The 19,226-nt window shown below is 29.0% G+C and overlaps 2 protein-coding genes across 4 annotated transcripts; one reads left to right on the forward strand and one right to left on the reverse strand.

The window, feature by feature from the left end:
- The first annotated feature begins 2,461 nt into the window (after positions 1-2,461).
- mtRNApol (mitochondrial RNA polymerase) lies at positions 2,462-8,383 on the forward strand. Of its 2 annotated transcripts, XM_034327593.2 has the most exons (18): positions 2,462-2,725; positions 3,134-3,247; positions 3,330-3,532; positions 3,620-3,801; positions 4,019-4,374; positions 4,449-4,792; positions 4,901-5,170; positions 5,245-5,592; positions 5,666-5,833; positions 5,951-6,076; positions 6,147-6,347; positions 6,461-6,736; positions 6,802-7,047; positions 7,110-7,269; positions 7,340-7,586; positions 7,696-7,867; positions 7,946-8,037; positions 8,242-8,383. In XM_034327593.2, exons 1-18 carry the CDS (start codon positions 2,593-2,595, stop codon positions 8,360-8,362), a joined length of 3,759 nt encoding a protein of 1,252 aa, XP_034183484.1. In that variant the 5' UTR covers positions 2,462-2,592; the 3' UTR covers positions 8,363-8,383. The 2 variants fall into 2 exon arrangements, with proteins under 2 accessions (XP_034183484.1, XP_034183485.1); XM_034327594.2 differs by lacking the exons at positions 2,462-2,725; positions 3,134-3,247 and having other exon boundaries at positions 3,404-3,532; positions 3,654-3,801.
- Positions 8,384-8,405: 22 nt separating this feature from the next.
- Positions 8,406-18,783, reverse strand: tefu (Serine/threonine-protein kinase tefu). Of its 2 annotated transcripts, XM_034327591.2 has the most exons (18): positions 18,569-18,783; positions 18,213-18,350; positions 17,725-18,142; positions 17,291-17,644; positions 16,800-17,190; positions 12,342-16,711; positions 11,951-12,277; positions 11,579-11,884; positions 11,281-11,495; positions 10,859-11,199; positions 10,328-10,794; positions 10,021-10,250; positions 9,838-9,954; positions 9,567-9,722; positions 9,344-9,489; positions 9,169-9,275; positions 8,791-9,069; positions 8,406-8,714 (listed from the first exon to the last, which is right to left on the reverse strand). In XM_034327591.2, the coding sequence occupies exons 1-18, from the start codon at positions 18,638-18,640 to the stop codon at positions 8,536-8,538; spliced, it is 8,613 nt and encodes a 2,870-aa protein (XP_034183482.2). In that variant the 5' UTR covers positions 18,641-18,783; the 3' UTR covers positions 8,406-8,535. The 2 variants fall into 2 exon arrangements, with proteins under 2 accessions (XP_034183482.2, XP_034183483.2); XM_034327592.2 differs by lacking the exons at positions 17,725-18,142; positions 18,569-18,783 and adding an exon at positions 18,427-18,549 and having other exon boundaries at positions 17,291-17,431.
- Between the last annotated feature and the right edge of the window lie 443 nt (positions 18,784-19,226).

Raw genomic sequence — 19,226 nt, forward strand, 5'->3', positions numbered from 1 at the left:
ACAAGATAGTACTTTACGAAAAATGCGTTCTTTTCAAGATATTAGGGGGGTCCCACACTTTTCGAATACCCTGTATATTACAATGTAATGAAATATGAAACTTTATTGATTTATACATATAACACCATTGACTTATTAACTAAACCTTACATTCTAATAAACACTAGATATAATGAGAATATTTATATAAACTGAAATATATCATCTTAACAAAAGAACAAAAAGATGCGCAACATTGGTTCGCATATTCATACATCACTGACAAAAGAGAAAAGAACAAAGAATAATTTTTTTTTTACTAGCGTCTATTTCTTAACGCTAGAGCACGCCCTTTTAAATCTACTCCTGCTGGAGCAGTTTCGGCTCCGTCTAATGATTGGCTCATATCGTATAGAACTTTTCCCAGGTATGTTGCATCATTGGCATCCCGGATCGATCTTATCCAGTCGATTTCCCGTTCGCTGTTTTTACTGGCGATAGCAGATGTGAATACTGCAGCTAGGAACACATTATTATCAGAAGTTAATTCTTTGAAGTAGTCGTTGTCTATAATCCTTGCCCAATGATAACTATATTGAAGGTTATCAATGTTGGTTTGTTGCGCGAAAAATGTTACGAGGTTCTCCCATGAGGTGCAAGTTAGCGTATTGTATGTCTTGGCCATAATGACTTTCCACTTCATCTGGGTGACGAGTTGCACATGATACAACAGCTCAATCATTCCCATTCCATTTCTAGCCGTATCAGTGAGAAGGGCGGCGTCTAGTATCCCTGCGACATTTGGGTCCGGATAACCGGCTTTTTTCGTTAAGACAACTTCGTGTACTACTTTAATAAATAAATTGGAGGTGGATTTTAGACCTTTAGCTAGGGCTCCTTCACAAATTGTGAGACAAGCTGAACAGGGAGGCGAAAATGGATGCCTTGCAGGCCATTCCGTTAAATTGATAAGGTTCTTCTTATACTGTGTTTCCTTGAATGCCTTTTCCATCTGGATTGCATTTGTAGTCGCAAATCTATATAAAGTAAGGGCTAAAAACATGGCCAATCGAACAACACATTTTTCTGGACCAGTTTCTGGACTTTCAGGATCAATTTCCTCTAAGACTTTATGGAGGCAATTCCGAAATTCGTTCAGTTGACTCTCGTCTATGGTCATATTAAACTTCGGGTTACACATACCCAAGGAAGGGGGATCTGAAGTGTTCTTCGGATAAAAAACCTGTTCTTTCTTATCTGGTGCTTTCCAGATTAAACCCATACGTGTTGATCCAATGGCAATGACGTCATTGAGAATTCCTACTACTGAATCCAGTTTGTCCACTGCTCCTACTATATAAAAGCGGAAAAATCGCTTGAGAATACGAGGTTTTTCTGTTCTAAGATATGCGGTGCTTGGGAAATTAAGATCTCTAACTAGTTGAGTTAGTAAATTGTCGCTCCATTTCTTTTTAGTTGGTTCGAAAAGACCGACTAGATCTTCTGTTGCTCTAGTGCTTCTCTGCAAAGCGTTTTGTAAACTTTGTGCGATGTCCATAATAGTTCAAATAATACGTTTGTATTATACGTTTGTAATTGCTTCGTGGTTAATTAAGGATACTTATATTTACGATTAAAGAAAACTTTTTATTCAGCGTGCGTCTGTTACACCAAGCTTTTTGCGCTTCCCCTCACAGACTCTCCAAATTCTACTCTACTCTTATGCAGGGGTATCAATCCGACTGTAAACGTAGAGGTACCAACCACAGCCGACTCTAGTACTAGCCGTGCTGAAGTAAAAATGGCAACACCGCGGGAGTCGGGTCTGAATATATCAACATCTACCCTACTCTATCTGCCTCCCGGACTCTCATCCAATCAACGTCGTCAGACTCCCGACTACTCTCTGGACTTCACATAATCTCTTTGGTTTCGTTCTAATAATTTCGCTTGTTTCAAGGTTTTTATTAACTTATATACACGTTTATCAATTCTTAAATGTTTCAATTTGATCCAAAGATGGTTTCATTTTGCTTCATACCTAAATTTTCTTGAAACCACTGTAAATATTTTAAATATCATGCTTTACAACACCAAACTACTTCGAGAGTACACAAAATATATATCACATTTATAACAATTTTATACTACCACATCACTTCTACTTGCCATAGTTGCAACGTTTATGTATTGTTTATACATAATTAACACAAAATAGTGTATATTACTACAGCTTTTAATTAAAAGAGACGTTAATTACAATTTCGAGCATAGGACTCTGTTTTTGAAAATAGAACTCCTGATTGTCACGTGAGCGGTGTTGCCACGTTGTTCAACATGGCTAGTACTAGAGTCGGCTGTGTACCAACCTAAGAGAGTAGGGGTATTCCGTATGTTGGTACCGCTACGCTAACAGTTAGGTTGGTACCTCTACATATAGTACATTAGCACTGCCATCTACATACAAACTTATCAACATTTTATTTGCGATTGTAAATTGTTACCTTACTTTCCTCGATGTAGGTTATTCGGTCTGTAATGATAGCTTTTGTGTGTAAATATTGTTTATAAAATGACTAATTGTTGTGATTAATTTTATATTATTACATAAAGATGTACAAACTTTTTGTAACGCGAATTACAAAACGGATTTCTCCACATGATGTTGTACCAAAGCAAATAATTGTTCAGCGTTCGATGCGGTTATGCTCATTTTGTAATTTCTATCATGGAAAAATGACAAAATGTATGTTTATTAAATAAGTTATATCTAACATAAATTTGATTTTTAAAGGATGCGATAAAAATTTGTATTTCTTGTTTTAAGTTACGCTTTTATATTTTATTAAATCGTAATATCGCGAGAGTTTAAATAGTTATTCTTCAACTATAATTATTTTAAATTATATAATATTTATTACTTTTCTTGTTTAACTTTATAGTATTCAATCCAAACATGTATATAATAACAATGTGTAACATCATTATTGCTTAGTAAGCAATAGAAACTATTGTATGTATATAATCTTTTGAAAATTAATTTAAAAAATTTGGATAAATACCATCATTCATTTAATGTGTAACTTATAAACAAAAAATAACTTTCTAAAATTGATGTTTTGTTTCCATTTATGTGAATTTATTTAATTTATAGATATGAAATATTATCAAATTCGTACAAGTTCCACAACAGTAAACGTATTAGGCCATTCCTTGATTAAAAAAAAGGTCAAACGAAGAACAAAAAAATATACTGAATTGTTAGCAGGTAAAATTTTATATTTGCCGCCTTTGTTCATAATGGGGCTTACAGTTATGTTTTAATATCATTTTTGTTTTGTTTATTTTAGTAACAGATGAAGTGGCAAGTACTAAAATGACGAAAGTACATAAGCTAATGGCTTCAGATTTATCTATGTTTGTTCATCAGCCTGATGTTATCACAAATAATACATACGATCTTAGAGGTCCTTCGATTAATACAGTCTCCGATTCAAAGAGTAAAACTAAGGATTGTCATACTTCATATGATAATGAAAGTTACTTCAATATTGTGAGTATATAATAGTTATGTAATTATTTTGTTTGACTATATAAAATTTTACATTTTTACATTTTCTTACTTTGTATTAACACACAGCAAGAGGAAAATCATATAGATACATTATTTGCAGAAGAAGAAATGAAGTATTACAATAAAGAAATTTCTGAAAATTTTAAGATTAGCAACAGTTCCGTTGAGAATGATACACTCTATGATACTTCAATTAAGAATCCTGAAATCATAAATAAAAAATTGAATAAAATATTGCAATCAAAAGTGTAAGTATATCTTTCTATGATGTATCTGTATTTTTTAAATCATACTTAGATCCAGAAGTTACACATCAAAGTTATTAATGAAGATAATGATAATGAATTTTAGACTAATGACAACTGTTACAGTTACATATAAATTTTAATAGTGTTGTAAATTTGCAGTGATTAATGATTTATAGTTTAATTAATAGTATCATTACATAAATAATCCATTTTTCAGAAACAGAACATTACCACAAAAACAGGAGTTTTTTAAAAATAACAGTAAACACACATTACCTTACATTGAAAGTCTGTTAGTGCATATGCAAGTTTATTTAAGTTGTGGGTTGCTAAATAGAACACACAGTACATTAATGAAATACAGGAAGTATGTAAAAAATAGGGTAAAACATTGTGATAAATGTGTTGAACTTTATAACATAGTTTTGGAAGCTTATGCTTCTAGAAGGAAAGTTACAAAGGTCTTAGAATTATATGAAATATTAAAAAAAGATTTATTGATACCAACATCACAAACCTATGTGTATGTGTTCGATGTGCTGGGAGGAGATGTGATAACAGATAAACAAAAGGGTAATTATACGTTGTAAAAAATGGTAATATGTATAAAAAGAGGATATGTTGAAGCAGTTTTTTTTTCTTTATAGCATTGTTAACAAAATTGAGCAGTGAAATGACTAATTATAATATAACTTTCAATGATTTATTTAACAAATCATATTTTAAAAACAATCAAAGAGAAAATGTCCTTAAATCAATTAGAGTGTTAATACCAAACTTTGAACCATCGTATGATTTGCCAAGTACAGAATATGCATGTGGACTTCTGAGTAAAACTTTGACAAAGAATAATTATAGAAGTCCAGTGGAAGGATTATTGACAATAGAAGAATTAAAAGGTTATTTAAAAGAGCAAGTTCAAGATGAAACTGCGATTGAGGTACAAATAAAAAGTGTTGAATCATCCAGGGATACAAATACTTTACATTCTGTAAGATATTGCATATTTTAATAGTTTATATCATCATATAAAGTTCCTTTTGTTTTTCATAAGTTTTACAAATTTTATATAATAATAATAGTTTCTTTCTTCAATTAGAAGGAAAAACTCAATGAAATGGAAAATTATTGGAAAGATGCAGCATCAAAAGCTTTTGAAAGGAATTTAAAGTGTTTAAAAGAAGAGGAATGTCAATCTTATAATGCTTTAATGGTTTTACATCCATTTTTAGAAGTATTAGATAAAGAAGATTACGTGAATGCTATATTGCGAGAAGTTAGACAAGTAGCTCGAGGTTCTGAAGCTTATAGTACTTCCCTTAAAATGTTATACATTGATTTAGGAAGATATATTTATAACAAATATGAGGTATGAAATTACTTTTGAGCGATGTAGTATAATAAAGATGCACTTATGTAAAATCATTTAATTTAAATTTGTAGATTCAAACAAAAAAACAATCTGGATTGATGGATAAAATGCTCAGTATTTATTTGAAATATCTTGATTGGTATATGCACCCTGAAAATATGACGCATTTAAATAATGCAAATAATCGTATTGTATGGCAATACCTTGAACACGAAGAAATAAAACATGGCATATCTTTAAGTACTAGATGCTTAAATTGGCCTATGGATGTAATTATAAATGTTGGAAAATTTTTGTATAATATCATTTTAAATGATTTAATACTTCAACCTAATATATTGAAAGGACATGATTTAAAATGTTCTATTCCTGCATTTTATACATTATTTAGGAATAAAGGAACTTATTTATCAGAACAGGTTTGTATATTGAAAATATTAAATATTATCACAGATTTTATTTCAACGCAATGCATTCATCGTTACATTACAGATTAAATCTCATCCTTTGGTTTCAAAATTGTACAAAGAATCGGATTTTGAAACATTAACGTTTAACTCGCATATTTTACCATCTTATGCTCCACCACGTCCGTGGACTTCCATACATAGCGGAGGGTACCTTATAACTAAAACAGACTTTATGAGAGTCTCATACACAGTAAGTTTGCACATTGTTAACATGGCTTATCTGTTTATAGACATGTAACATCTTAATATAACTTAATTTTTTATAATTAAAATGTACAATATTTACACGATGGTTATATTTTTTCAGAATGCTCCATGGCGCAAACTTCAAAGTACACCAACAAAACAACTATATCCGGTATTTGATTCATTAAATCAGCTTGGTTCCATTCCTTGGAAAATTAATACTAATATACTTGACGTAGTAATTAAGGTACTTGCCATTTTATCATTGTCATATTTATTTTAAACGATGAACTCAAATAATTTTATTATTTTATTAGATATTTCAAGATGGTGGTTCGGAAAAATTAAATATTCCCCAACCAGTTTCTGTATTACCTTTACCACCTTCGGTGAATAAAGATTCTACTTCAGAGGAGAAGCGTAATGCTGCAATAGCGATGGCACATTACAAACAAAAAAAGTATGACATGTATTCTCTGTGGTGCGATACTCTTTATAAACTGTCCATTGCTAATCATGTACGTCTTTCATTATCATCATTTTAAGTAATTTTAATTTTCTATGTCAGATTAACGAGTAAAAATATATATATTTCTATTCAAGTGTATTAAATTGTTAATTATTTTAAAAGCTTAGAAACAAAGTATTCTGGCTGCCACATAATATGGATTTTAGAGGAAGAGTTTATCCAGTTCCTCCCCATTTACATCATCTAACATCTGATGTGGGTCGTTCTCTGCTTTTATTTGCAAAAGGGAAACCTTTAGGTCCTAATGGATTGGAATGGTTAAAATTACATGTTATTAATTTAACCAATTTCAAAAAAGGAAGCTCTGTTAAAGAGCGTATTGAATATGCAAATGAAAATATGGAAAGCATATTAGACAGTGCTACTAAACCTTTGACGGTAAGTTTTTAATTACAATTACTTAGCCTAAGTATGACTTTATTTATATCATACGTACTATCTAGGGCAATATGTGGTGGGCAGAGTCTGAAGAACCATGGCAAACTTTAGCAGGATGTATGGAAATAGCAAATGCATTAAAAGCACCAAATATAGAAAAATATGTGAGTAGGTTTCCAGTACATCAAGATGGAAGTTGCAACGGACTTCAGCATTATGCAGCACTTGGTAGAGATGAAATAGGTGCAAAGAGTGTTAATTTATATCCGTTTGATATTCCAAAAGATGTGTATACCTCAGTCGCTGACATAGTAAGTTTTTTATAACTTATTACACAAACATTTAAAAAAAAAGTATTTAACTAATTTTTTAGATCGAGAAACAACGACGAATTGATGCGGATAACAATGTTCAAATTGCAAAGATATTAGAAGGGTTTGTAAAGAGAAAAGTCATCAAACAAACTGTAATGACAACAGTATATGGAGTAACAAAATATGGTGCGAAACATCAAATAGCAAAACAACTCCGAGGTAGATATTCATTCCTGCAAACAATTAATTTAAATGTTCTTTTATATTATGTTATTAATATTTCAAATAGATATCAAAGACTTTCCTCATGAATATGTTTCGCCTGCAAGTATATACTTGGCTGAAAATACATTTCATAGTTTAAGAACTATGTTTAAAAGTGCAAGAGAAATTCAAGATTGGTTTATAAACTGTGCTCGAATTATTTCATCTGTCTGTGGTGAAAATGTGGAATGGATTACTCCTTTGGGTCTTCCTATTGTACAACCTTACATCAAACCACAGAAACTTCACAAAACACATATCAAAGGCAATGGGTTAGTAAAAGTATTCAATTCATCAATTATTAAAATTTTTTAATTAAAAATGTAAAGATAAACGTAAAGTTAAACGAATTCTATTAATCAGTTATGTTTATGTTTATAGAAAACCCGATAGTTTAAAACAAAAAAATGCGTTTGCACCAAATTTCATACATTCTCTCGATTCTTCCCATATGATGCTTACCAGTCTTCATTGTAATCAAGAAGATGTTACGTTTGTCTCAGTACATGATTGTTTTTGGACTCATCCTTGTACTGTAGACATTATGAATAAAGTAAGTACAGTATCAAATAACTTTGGAGTATGGCACATATCTTATAAATTTATGAAATATAATTAATATGTTTTATAGATATGTAGAGAACAATTTGTTGCCCTTCACTGTGAACCCATTCTTGAAAATTTAGCCGATTATTTTGTACAATGTTATGCACCAATTTACGAGTAAGTAACATATTTTTCTGTTTAAATTTAAATATTAAGATTAGTATAATTTTATTTTACAAAGAAGAAGTAATGCAAATTACCCTCAATTGGCCCACTTGCATAATACACAATTATATACATTTGTTTTTGCTAAATATATTCTTAGATATTTAATTAATAAAACGTGTACATTAATGCATTTAATACATAATATGATTACAGAAAATTAGGGGCTGAAAACAAAGTTAATGTACCAGAAATACGCAAATGTTTAACTAGCGTACCATCTAAGGGCAATTTTGATATCAATAATGTATTGTCATCTGTATACTTTTTTAACTGAATTGAAAATCCTAGAACACTTGATGTACACGAATGATATAAATAAATTGTCAAAAATTGAAAGAGCTTTCATAGTTTATATTTAAATTTTACAAAACTTTTAATTTGTATAAAATATAAAATAAAATTATAAAATGACATTTAACCATCTTAATATTATAAAGCATTAAAATATTATAGATATGGTTGCCAACCACAAAATAAACGGCAAAGATTTATAGGATCCCGTGCTTGCTGTATAAGCCTTTCAACTTGACCAGATACGCTTGATGCTAATCCTTCTTCAGTGCCTTGTAATTTTTGCTCTATTCTTAAAAGGCTTCTTTCAGCTGTTTTATTAATTCCTGATGAATCTATTAATAATATATATTTAACATTAACGTAAAATATTAAAGGAACTAAATAAAGATAATATAAAATGATACTTACATTGATTAATTTCTATCAATGTTGAAGAGGTACCACTTTGTATACCATGTGCTTTAGCAGGCGTTATGGTCCATTTAAATAAAGGATCATACAAAAGAACTTGAAGTAGAGTTATAATGATTTGTCTTTGATCACGTAATACGGTTAGAGTCTTCTCACAGCAATGTCTCATTGTACCTTCTATACCAGAGACGCCCATTCCTACTTCTATATTTCGTGTGAGTCGAAATGGAATAGTTTCTGGAACTGGTAATACCTTCCCATGCTCAAATGCTATACCTAATTCCGTTGAAAAGAATTGAAAAATATTATAAATTATATTATTGATAACTTAATCGTTTTATTGTACTTTCTAGTTAAAGTTGAAAATGATATTACCAAAATCAATATGAATTACTTCTGCAGTCGTTTGATCAATTAAAATGTTATTTAAGTGTCTATCTCCTAAACCCAAAATATATCCTGCCGTAGATGTTGTTGCTATGCTATAACAAAATAAATAACATAAATGAAATTAATATAAGAATAATGTTTACATAATTAAAAAAATTACCTGCGCGTATACGCTAATCTTCTCTCAAACCACGTTTCAGGGGATGGATATTTTTCAGTAAAGAAATAATGCATTACTGGATGCATGTGTGCACAACAGTCCATAAAGGTTTTTAATTTTATATCAGTTGATGATTTTTCTACTGCCTAAAATAGAAATCCAATAATTAATTAGAATAAGTCAATATTAATGGTAAAGCAATAGCTTATGTATCATTTCTTACTGCTAGCTTTCTTTTACACAAATCTGCTGTATAATCTTTTGGATAATATTTTTTATGAAGTCCAGGCTTATTCCTTGAACCTATCAGTACATTTATAATAGGCATTGTATTATCGCACCATTCTAGTACTCCTGATCTTTGTGTTAATGGTACAACCTAAAAATATAGTGTAGAAATTATGGACAAAACAAACGTTCCGTATTATAAAAATAACAGTCATATATTATAAAATAAGAATTGAAAAAGAAAAATTAATTTGCATTAAACATACCTTGTAAGTTCGGATTGTCAACTTTCTTCGTTTAGTTTCTTTGCAAGCTCTTAATAAGGTATTCATTACATTAAAAACTTGTTGCATTACAGCATCTTGTCGTAAATCGTCTCTTCCCTGTAGAAATACATTAATTTTCAATTCTGATATATTAAGGAACACTATGGAAAACGAATAACATACTTTTATTAATTGATGTCTAACAATTCCATCTATACCAATGCAAGTTAGCTTTTTTGGTGCATTTACACCTCCAACAGTTTCATATGTTTCCATATATTTAGAAATACCAATGATGTTATTGTAATTTCCAGATGGTTTCACACCAATTGTCATCGTTGGCACGAAAACGTTTTCGAAATTTTTAATTTTTAGAATTTTTTGATCCCTGGGTATCTTTATTACGGAGCCAGCTATAAAAAAAAGAACAAAAATAGTATGATAAATTTATCTAAAATAATCATAACATATTACATTATAAAATACTAACGTTCATTTTTAGAAGCTGAAAGATTAGCTAACATAACTAAGGAATGTGATATGTATTCCATCTCATGTATAATTGAACCAATGTTTGCTTCTGTTAATTCTTGTAACAACTTTTGAGCTCCAAGAATTCTCGGCTCCAAAGTTTTACTTTTTTTGGTGCTATTATAATCATAATCACCATACAAATTTTTTAATGCTAATAATACTGGTAATGTATGGTGTGGATGTGTTAGAGCACAACGTTTCATAATTTTAAATATTTTTTTAGAAAACTCATTAAAATCGTTACTCAAATGCACTGCTAATTGTGGAAGAAGTGGGACAAACTTGAAAGATGGTACTGTATTCAGATTTATGTCCAATAAATCATTGACTTCTTTCTGATTCATATTGTCCAACCACAGTGCTATTATTCGAAATACTAATAAATTATGATCTTCACTTTGCTGGAGTGTTATTAAATAATATCTACAATAAAGAAAAATAAAGTGTTATAATAACAAATAGTTACAAGTAACAACACTAAACTTACTTTAATGCTAAAATCAAATAATTATCTTTCTCTTTTTCTATGTGCTCCAATTCAGCAACATCGTTTGTATTTTGTCTGTGACTTAAAATCATAGCACTTCTAACATCTTTATCGTCACTGAACGTGTGGTTATCAATTCCTTTATAAGAATACATGATGCATTCCTTTAAACTTTCAAATTGAGAAGACTTCATATATGAACTTATTTGTTCAAATTGACAATCAGCAAAGCGGGCTAAGGCTACATAGGTATTGTGTAAATTTTTAATGGTATCAGTAGTTTGTTCCATAATTGAATTACTTGAATCTATAGACTTTAAATAATACTTTTGTATCACAGCCTGTAAAATGAAAATAAATGATAAATTACTAAATGCATTATTAGTTTCTAATAATTCAATGTAATGTGTTAAAATATTTACCTGAGGATTTTCCGATTTTGTTTCAGCCATCCAATCTCCATAAACTCTTAGTATTTGCGCTCGTAAATTTACATCTAAAGTTTCTTTATGTATTAAATTACGTAAGAGAAATCGCCCGAGCTCCAAATCTTGTCTAAGTCGTGCTAACAAAGATTCCTGATAAAGCAACTGATCTTGAATTTTTGGAGGTAGATCCTTTTGTTTTGCTAACATAGCTGTCATACGAAAAATTGAAATATAAATAAACTTAGTTTAAGTATTATGATAAATCCAGTACACTTTATGTTTCATTTTTTACCTAATGAGCGTGTAGCAATATGCAAATTTTCTTTGTCTGCTGCTATTTCTGACATTTGTAAATACGTATCAGCAAGTGCGACTTTAATTTCTTCATTATTAGTTAACGTAGGATTTATTTGATACATAACAGTTCTTTGAAACAAAATAGGTTCAATATATTGAAATTCGTTGAAGTTTGCAATGTCTTGCTGTTGCCATTTATGTAAGACTTTTTCATATTCATCTTCTTTAGTTACACTTAATTCCTCAATCTCAGAAATTAATTGCAACTGCATTAATTTTTCGTATACAGTTTTACTACTTTCTGAAAATGATACATATTAAATTAAATATGTGCTTTGTAAGTATTTAAAGCTTTAATAGTTCTTACCTAAACTAGTATTTCCAAGGGCTTTAATAATACAAGAACGCGCATTTCTAATTGCACTTTGTATACCACTTTCATTATTTTCATGAAAATACTTTAAGGCTTGGTAATGATAAAAATAATAATCGTATTCAATTATTTCTGATTTTAAATTACAATGATTTTGTGTATGCAAAGCTTGATTTGATTCGTTAAGATTCCAATTGCTAAGTCTCCAAGCACACTCATATTGTATGTCTTTAAATATATTTTCATCTTCTTTTGACACGGTAGATATAAAATGACTGAGCAAATACTGAAGACCAGATTGATGTAATCCATTTGCCATTTCTATAACAAATAATTTATTACATTTATATACATATTTTGTAACTTGAAATATTGTAGTACTCACCTCTCATTGCTGTCACGTTTCCAAAAGAAAGTTCAACGTCTTGAGTAAGCATTACTTGATTCCACTCGTTAGTATGAACATAATGCTGTATGCGAGTGGAATGATTTTGTAAATGAGAAGAACCAGTACCACTGATGGCATCGAAATCACCTATCTTTGTGTAAGAGTCTCTAAGTATATTCTGTATCACTTTTCCTTCTTCAGGTGACAATTCATAAATAAAATTAATTTTTGAAACATTAACAAAGTTATCATAACTATTTAAAACAGTTTCACAAGACATTTCCGCATACAGTATTGCAGTAAAAAAAGCTGAACAATATTGTGCAGCTTTTGCGATACAAATATAGTTCAGTCTTAAAAGATTATCAGCAACTTGAGTCCTAATATAGTTTACAATATTTAACATGGAGCGTACAATTCGATGATCACAGGTTGTGACTTTATGTATCGCATAAGAAGAAACATCTGTGTTTGTTGTAACATTAAAATGATAATTAAAAAATGTATTAATACAAGAACATATGGCACTTATGAATTTTCTATCTATATGAATTATTAAATAAATAATTCGTGGTAAAATTATTTCACAAAATTCAGTGCTTAATGTACAAACAGATCTTAGATTTTCAAAATAAAATCCCATAAAACATTCTGTAATTCTACATGTTATTTCCACAATCCAATTGTTATAAGAATTATTAGAATAAATTGTCCAAATATCATTATCTGAATTTATGATATCATTCAATTTTACATCATTTATATTAATGGTATCTATTTTTGAATTTTTGTCAGTTATAAATGGTTGAATATAGCTTACAGGTAGCATCATCATTTGTGATTCGCCTAAAACAGCTTTCAAACGTTCCATGTATTTCGTATTTAATAACTTGTGTCCCCAAGAAGATGAGAATACAACATAAAGTGCATTAGTACTGACTTTTCGAAACTGTATATCACTTTGAAATAAACATTTTATCATTGCTACCACTATTTTGTATGATAGTATTTCCATTAAATCAGAGGTTTCTTTGACATGGCTTTTTTGCAAATATAATATCATTGACATTAAATCAGCTGGTCCTAATTCGCCTAAACATTTTGCTGCTTCCATTGAAATATTTAAATCAAAAGATGCTGTTAATTTAATAAGTTTGTATATCAATCTATGCAATATACTTGAGGCACAGTCTTCAGTAAAACCACGAAATTTATCAAACTTATTGTATAATTCTCGTAATTCTTTTTTCCTTATTGATAATTGTATTCGTAAATGTACAATATCTTCTATACTACAGTTTATATCCTTATCAATCACAGCATTTAAAAAATATTGTATTTCTTCTTCCAAACTACAGATCCTTTCTGTTTTACATTTCAAATTATTATGTACATTTCGTATCTCTTGAAAAACAGGTATATTTGGAAATGAATTTAACTTCTTTATCGCATCACATAATGTATCTTTGTGATTGATTAATAAAAACTTAAGTATTTCTAAAGTTATTGGTACTTTTTCTGTCTTCGCAATAGGAACTAAAACTATAATAGTAAAGTCTAGAATCTCTTTGATTTCTTCACTTCTTACGGGTAAAACAAATTTGATAAATTTGTAAAAATATTTACATGCCAATTCAAGAAGTATATCATTGTGTCCTTTAATTATATGTAGTAAACTATAGCTAATATCTTTTATCACATACATAGATAATTTATTAAAATAATCTGATTTTAACTCTTCTGCAATTATAGTACAGAAAAATATGTATTGATGAAAAGCTTTTATTTTGTGTTCTAAAAATTTTTTGCTGTAAACATTACTAATTAAATGTAACAGTATTTTTTGTAGTATATTTGGACAATTCTCAGCTAAAATATATTGTATGGATACTGTTTGTGTAAAAAAATTCTCCTCCATATATTTTAAACAAACATTAAATGCTTCTTTGTTAAAATGAGGTGGATCTGATGCTGCAAATGGTACTTTTACTCCCAACATTTCTTCCAGATAGTCTTCATCATGTAATCTTTCAATAAGATACAATAATATTTCTTCAAACTTATTATTGAATAAAGTGGAAAATTTTGTTATTCGAGTAAATTCATTTTGATTTAATATCATTGAATGAAATATTTTATTTGCTACCTTTTTCAGGGTATTTTCACTGTCTCCATTAATATGGTATAATAGCCATGATAAAAGTTTTGGAAAAATATTTTCAATAATTTGTTCAAACGGCACGTTAACATTAGTACAAAAAGAAATTACATTAGACAGTTCTAAATTTTGAAATTTAATAAATACTAATGTATTAATATACATTTTATGGAATTGTTCTTCAGATTTACACTCTGTTAATTTCCAAGGAAATGGTTCTGATGAATATTTTGAATTAAACCAATATGTCATTAGATAACTTAAATTATCTTCAATAAGATTTGAGTAATTTATTCCATTTTCTATTGTATTTATAGCTTTTGGTATTATTTGAATATCTATTTTGTTATCTATGACGAAACGTAACATTGTTACTAAAGCACGGCACTGAAATATTCCATCGATATGTATTATAGCAGTAAGCATTAATAAGGTACTTGTTATTTTGGTTTCATTTTCATCCACCTTCATCTTATCATTTATTCCGTTACCAATAATTAATTTATTCACTGATTTTTCTATTTGCATAAATAGTGCTTCTTTCCATTTTAAATCAATGTGTTTTGAAGAATATATTTCTTGAATACAACTAATTACTCGTAATCGTACAACAAATGCAGAATTATTTATAGCTGACGAAACGCTCTTAATTATTGGCATTTGACTTGAATCGCTATACACGTCATAATGGAAAAGAAAAGAATTTGTATGAATAATTTTTGAAAGACATTTCATGAACTCTATATGTGCAAGAAAGCCATATCTTTTTTCACGCCGAAATTTATTAAATTGACAGATAATATTCATTAAGTTTTGTAGCTCGCAATGATAATTTGTAGCATATTCAAAAAAGTATGGTAAGTTATTTAATATATAACGAACAGCAGTTTCATCTTTGCAACATTTTTCATATAATTTCAATACATTTTTCAACGGTAGTTCGTTAAAATTTTTCCATAATTCTTCTTTGTTATAGGTGGACAAATATTCCAATACTGTTATAGCCATTTTAAAATCAACTGTATGCGAAAGGTCATACATATCTATGTTCAACAAATTGCTCATAAGTTTTACTTGAATTTCAAATTTTTCTTGTCCTACATTTTTACAACAAAATAATGATAAAGCTTTTGTTGCTTGTAATCTAATTATACCGTTGTTACAATAATTACATTGTTTTTTACGTTTAACTTCATTGTTCGAAGATTTACGTCTATTTTGAAAAGAATTATAATCTTCGTAGCAATCATTAGTTGCTTTATAATCGGTGATTTCGTTATCTTCGATATTCATTAAACTGAATATGTTTTTTAACATATCTGACGTTGCAGATGAAACAATTATCTTTGCTACATCCGTGTCGTATAATGTACCATACAATATATTGAGTGCTTTTGTTACGTTACAAAGATAAATATATTTACTTCTTGATGGATCTATTTCTTCTAATAAAGCATAAGCAATATTTAGATACTGTTTCATCGTGCATACAAGTGGCATTTCTTCAATCCTTTCCGATATTATATTTAATTGTTTCATTATTGATATAACTTTTGCTATAATAGCAATCTTTATTATGATTATGTGAAGATCATCGCTTCCTTTGCTTTTGTTAATGACATCAGATAAGCAGTCCGTTAGATAAGTTAAAATGTTTTGCATATATAACACGTGTTCATTCATCTTTATGTTATACTGAATATCCTTCTTTTCCATATCAGTAAACCAATTTTTTTTATACATTAATGATAAGTAGCACTGTTCTATATATTCGTTAAATAACTCAATATTTTCGTCAGTTTTTAAACAATCACATGGACTGTTAGTATTATATTCATTGAACCTTATTTGTTTCTCAGGTTTTGATTTTAATATAATACTAGTTAAAAATAAACACAGCTCATCAATTATAATCTGTGTTGTCATTTTGTACCAGGGAATATTCAATGCCCATGTTATGAGGGATGATCTGACAGAATTTGAATTCAATGTTGGCGAACACATATTTATATTGAACACTGCAATATCATTCGGTAGTGATAAATATTCACAGAGTACTATTAATGTACGGAGACTCATAACAGACCATTTAATTACATTTGTAAAATAGAGTTTCAAAAGTATATTTGGATTTGTTATTTTATTATTTATTATAAAAAGTTGAGTAAGCTTATGAGCTGATATTTTGTTCTGATTTACGTTCAATGACCTACAATTGTAAATTATTATTGTTAATATTAAGTAAAATATCATCATTTTTGTAAACAAATTTTAAATATGCACAATACACTTTTTACCTTAATAAAGCGTCCCATATTTTATCCCAATAAATATTTGAATTTTCTATATCTATCATAGAAAATGATTTTTCATTTATTAATAAAACGGCAGCAAACTCATATAAATCATCCACAATGGTTTCTTCTTTGCTGGATTGTGCAAGAAAATTTACTATATTGTTTAGAAACATTGGAAGATCTTGTGATTTTAAACATTTAGGATATTGTTTAAATAATGTTGTTAGGACTTGTATCACTGGCCAAGCTTCTTCTGGATTATAATCAGTAAGCATATCGACAGGTCCGTTAAATTTGGTAATTCGTCTTCGTTTCATTGGTTGTATATAATCATATTCGTCGAACGATTTTCTTTTAACAATATTTGAATTTTCGAATACTTGTTTAAAAACTAAAATACATTTATATTTACATTTTTAATAGCCAGTAAAGGATGTTTATCTTGTATATCTTTCTTAACAAAAAAATGTATACACATATGTAATAATTACCCTCCCTTGCAAGATAAATAAAACTTTTCGGAAGTATATCTGGTTTAAAATCTTTCAAGATCATTAGATATATGGATTCAAGTATTGTGTACCACTTGTCCCAGTTATCAGCATAAGCTCCATCGTAAGTCTTAGATGTTCCTTTAGGATGATGAATTTGAACAAAAAATAAGAAAAGTTTATATTTTTCAACAGAACTTGTAAAGCTAATTATATTTGGTAAAACATTTTCACTGAAGTGACAAAGCGTAGTTCTATATTCAGTTGCTATTTGATGACACACTGTATTTGTAAGTTTATAACCACATTCTGCTAAAATTTCTTGGTTTATTTTAACATCTGAGAACATATTTTCTAAAACATTTAAATTAAATAAGAAACATTATAAATTTTATATTCCTAACAAGAACTTGTACAATGAATTTTTACCTTACCTAAAAATATTAATATCTCCCTTACATTGAAAGACAAACCCGAATATAAACAACCATAATTTATAATCATTTGTAATGCATTTAAAATGATTCGTTTACTGATAGGTGAAGATGCATTTTTATACAAATGCAAACATATCTTCAATAATTCTTCCCAATTATGAGAAAGCATTTCTAATTGATATATTCTAAATGGAAGTATGTAAGAAACCAAAATATTCATATATGTGTCATGGTAATATTCATATATATTTGTTCCCAAAACTTGAAAAATTAATGGCATTATATCTTTGCATTTTAACAATGGTGTTTTAGAAGTTGCACATTGAAATGTTTTTTGCAAGAGTATGCATGTATTTTGTCTTTCACTAATTACTGTTTTGCTACAATTATCCTTATTTGCAAGCCTATCGGTTTCCTTTAATAAATATCATTACTGAGTAATATATATATATGAATTTGTTTACAATAATAAAATTTATACTTACATTGAATAATATCTGATGCACTATATGAACTATATATGACCAGTTAATGACACCTTGTTTGTTTAGCTGTGTATTTGTACAAATCTCGTCAACTGCTTCTTTATTTTCGTACAATTCTAACAGCTCTGCAACACATTTCTAAAACAAATATTAAAATTAATATTTAGTATAAGTGTTCCAATAACTAAGTTAATTTTAAATAGCTGAATAATACCCAGAAATTCGTTTGTGATATATTTTAAGTTATTACACTAAAAAGACTCGAAATTACAAAACTTAAAAACCAACAACAAAAAGTAAATTGACTGAAAATTTATCTGTATTGCTTTTACTAAATTTATTATAAAAATAAATACCCTCTTGTCTGTAACTTTTTTACTGTTTGCGTATTGCAATATTTCATGTATTCTTTCCAAATATTTTGACATTATAGCTGAACTTCTTTTAACTAACACCTCTGAAAATCAAATCTATAACAATTATCCTGTATATTCGTGTGTAAGGAATATGTATTATTTGAATGATTTGAAGATTTAAACAAATGAGATCTCCAACATTGCTTACAGATACAAAAGACTGCACATGCTTTGTTCTCAGGGGGTCAGTATTTAAGGGGTCCCAGATATCCCAAATACCCGGAAATACTCAAGGCCCTCTTTTACCATCCTTCCATTGAGAATTGACAACCCCAATTTTGATTCTCCTCGATTCTATTCTTTTAAAAATCAGTCAAAATCAGCACAAGAACAAAAAATTTTTTAAATAATTGTTCGACAAACTAGCATTTTAAAAACAGCGCCAAAAATTACATACTACTGAAAATGGACCCCAGCGCCATCTATACAAAAGCAGCTCAAACTATTCAACAACCTACTTCGGCAGTTGGTAAGTTACCGCCTTATTGATCAGCCACCCTGTAGTCGGTAAATTGTCGAGCAGTTTCCGCCGTTATTGCATAGATGGCGAAGAAGTCGAATTTTTGTGGCGGCCTACGTCGATGTCGATAAAGAAGAT

This window comes from Osmia lignaria, chromosome 2 (assembly GCF_051020975.1).
Source record: "Osmia lignaria lignaria isolate PbOS001 chromosome 2, iyOsmLign1, whole genome shotgun sequence".
NCBI classification, from domain to species: Eukaryota; Metazoa; Arthropoda; class Insecta; order Hymenoptera; family Megachilidae; genus Osmia; species Osmia lignaria.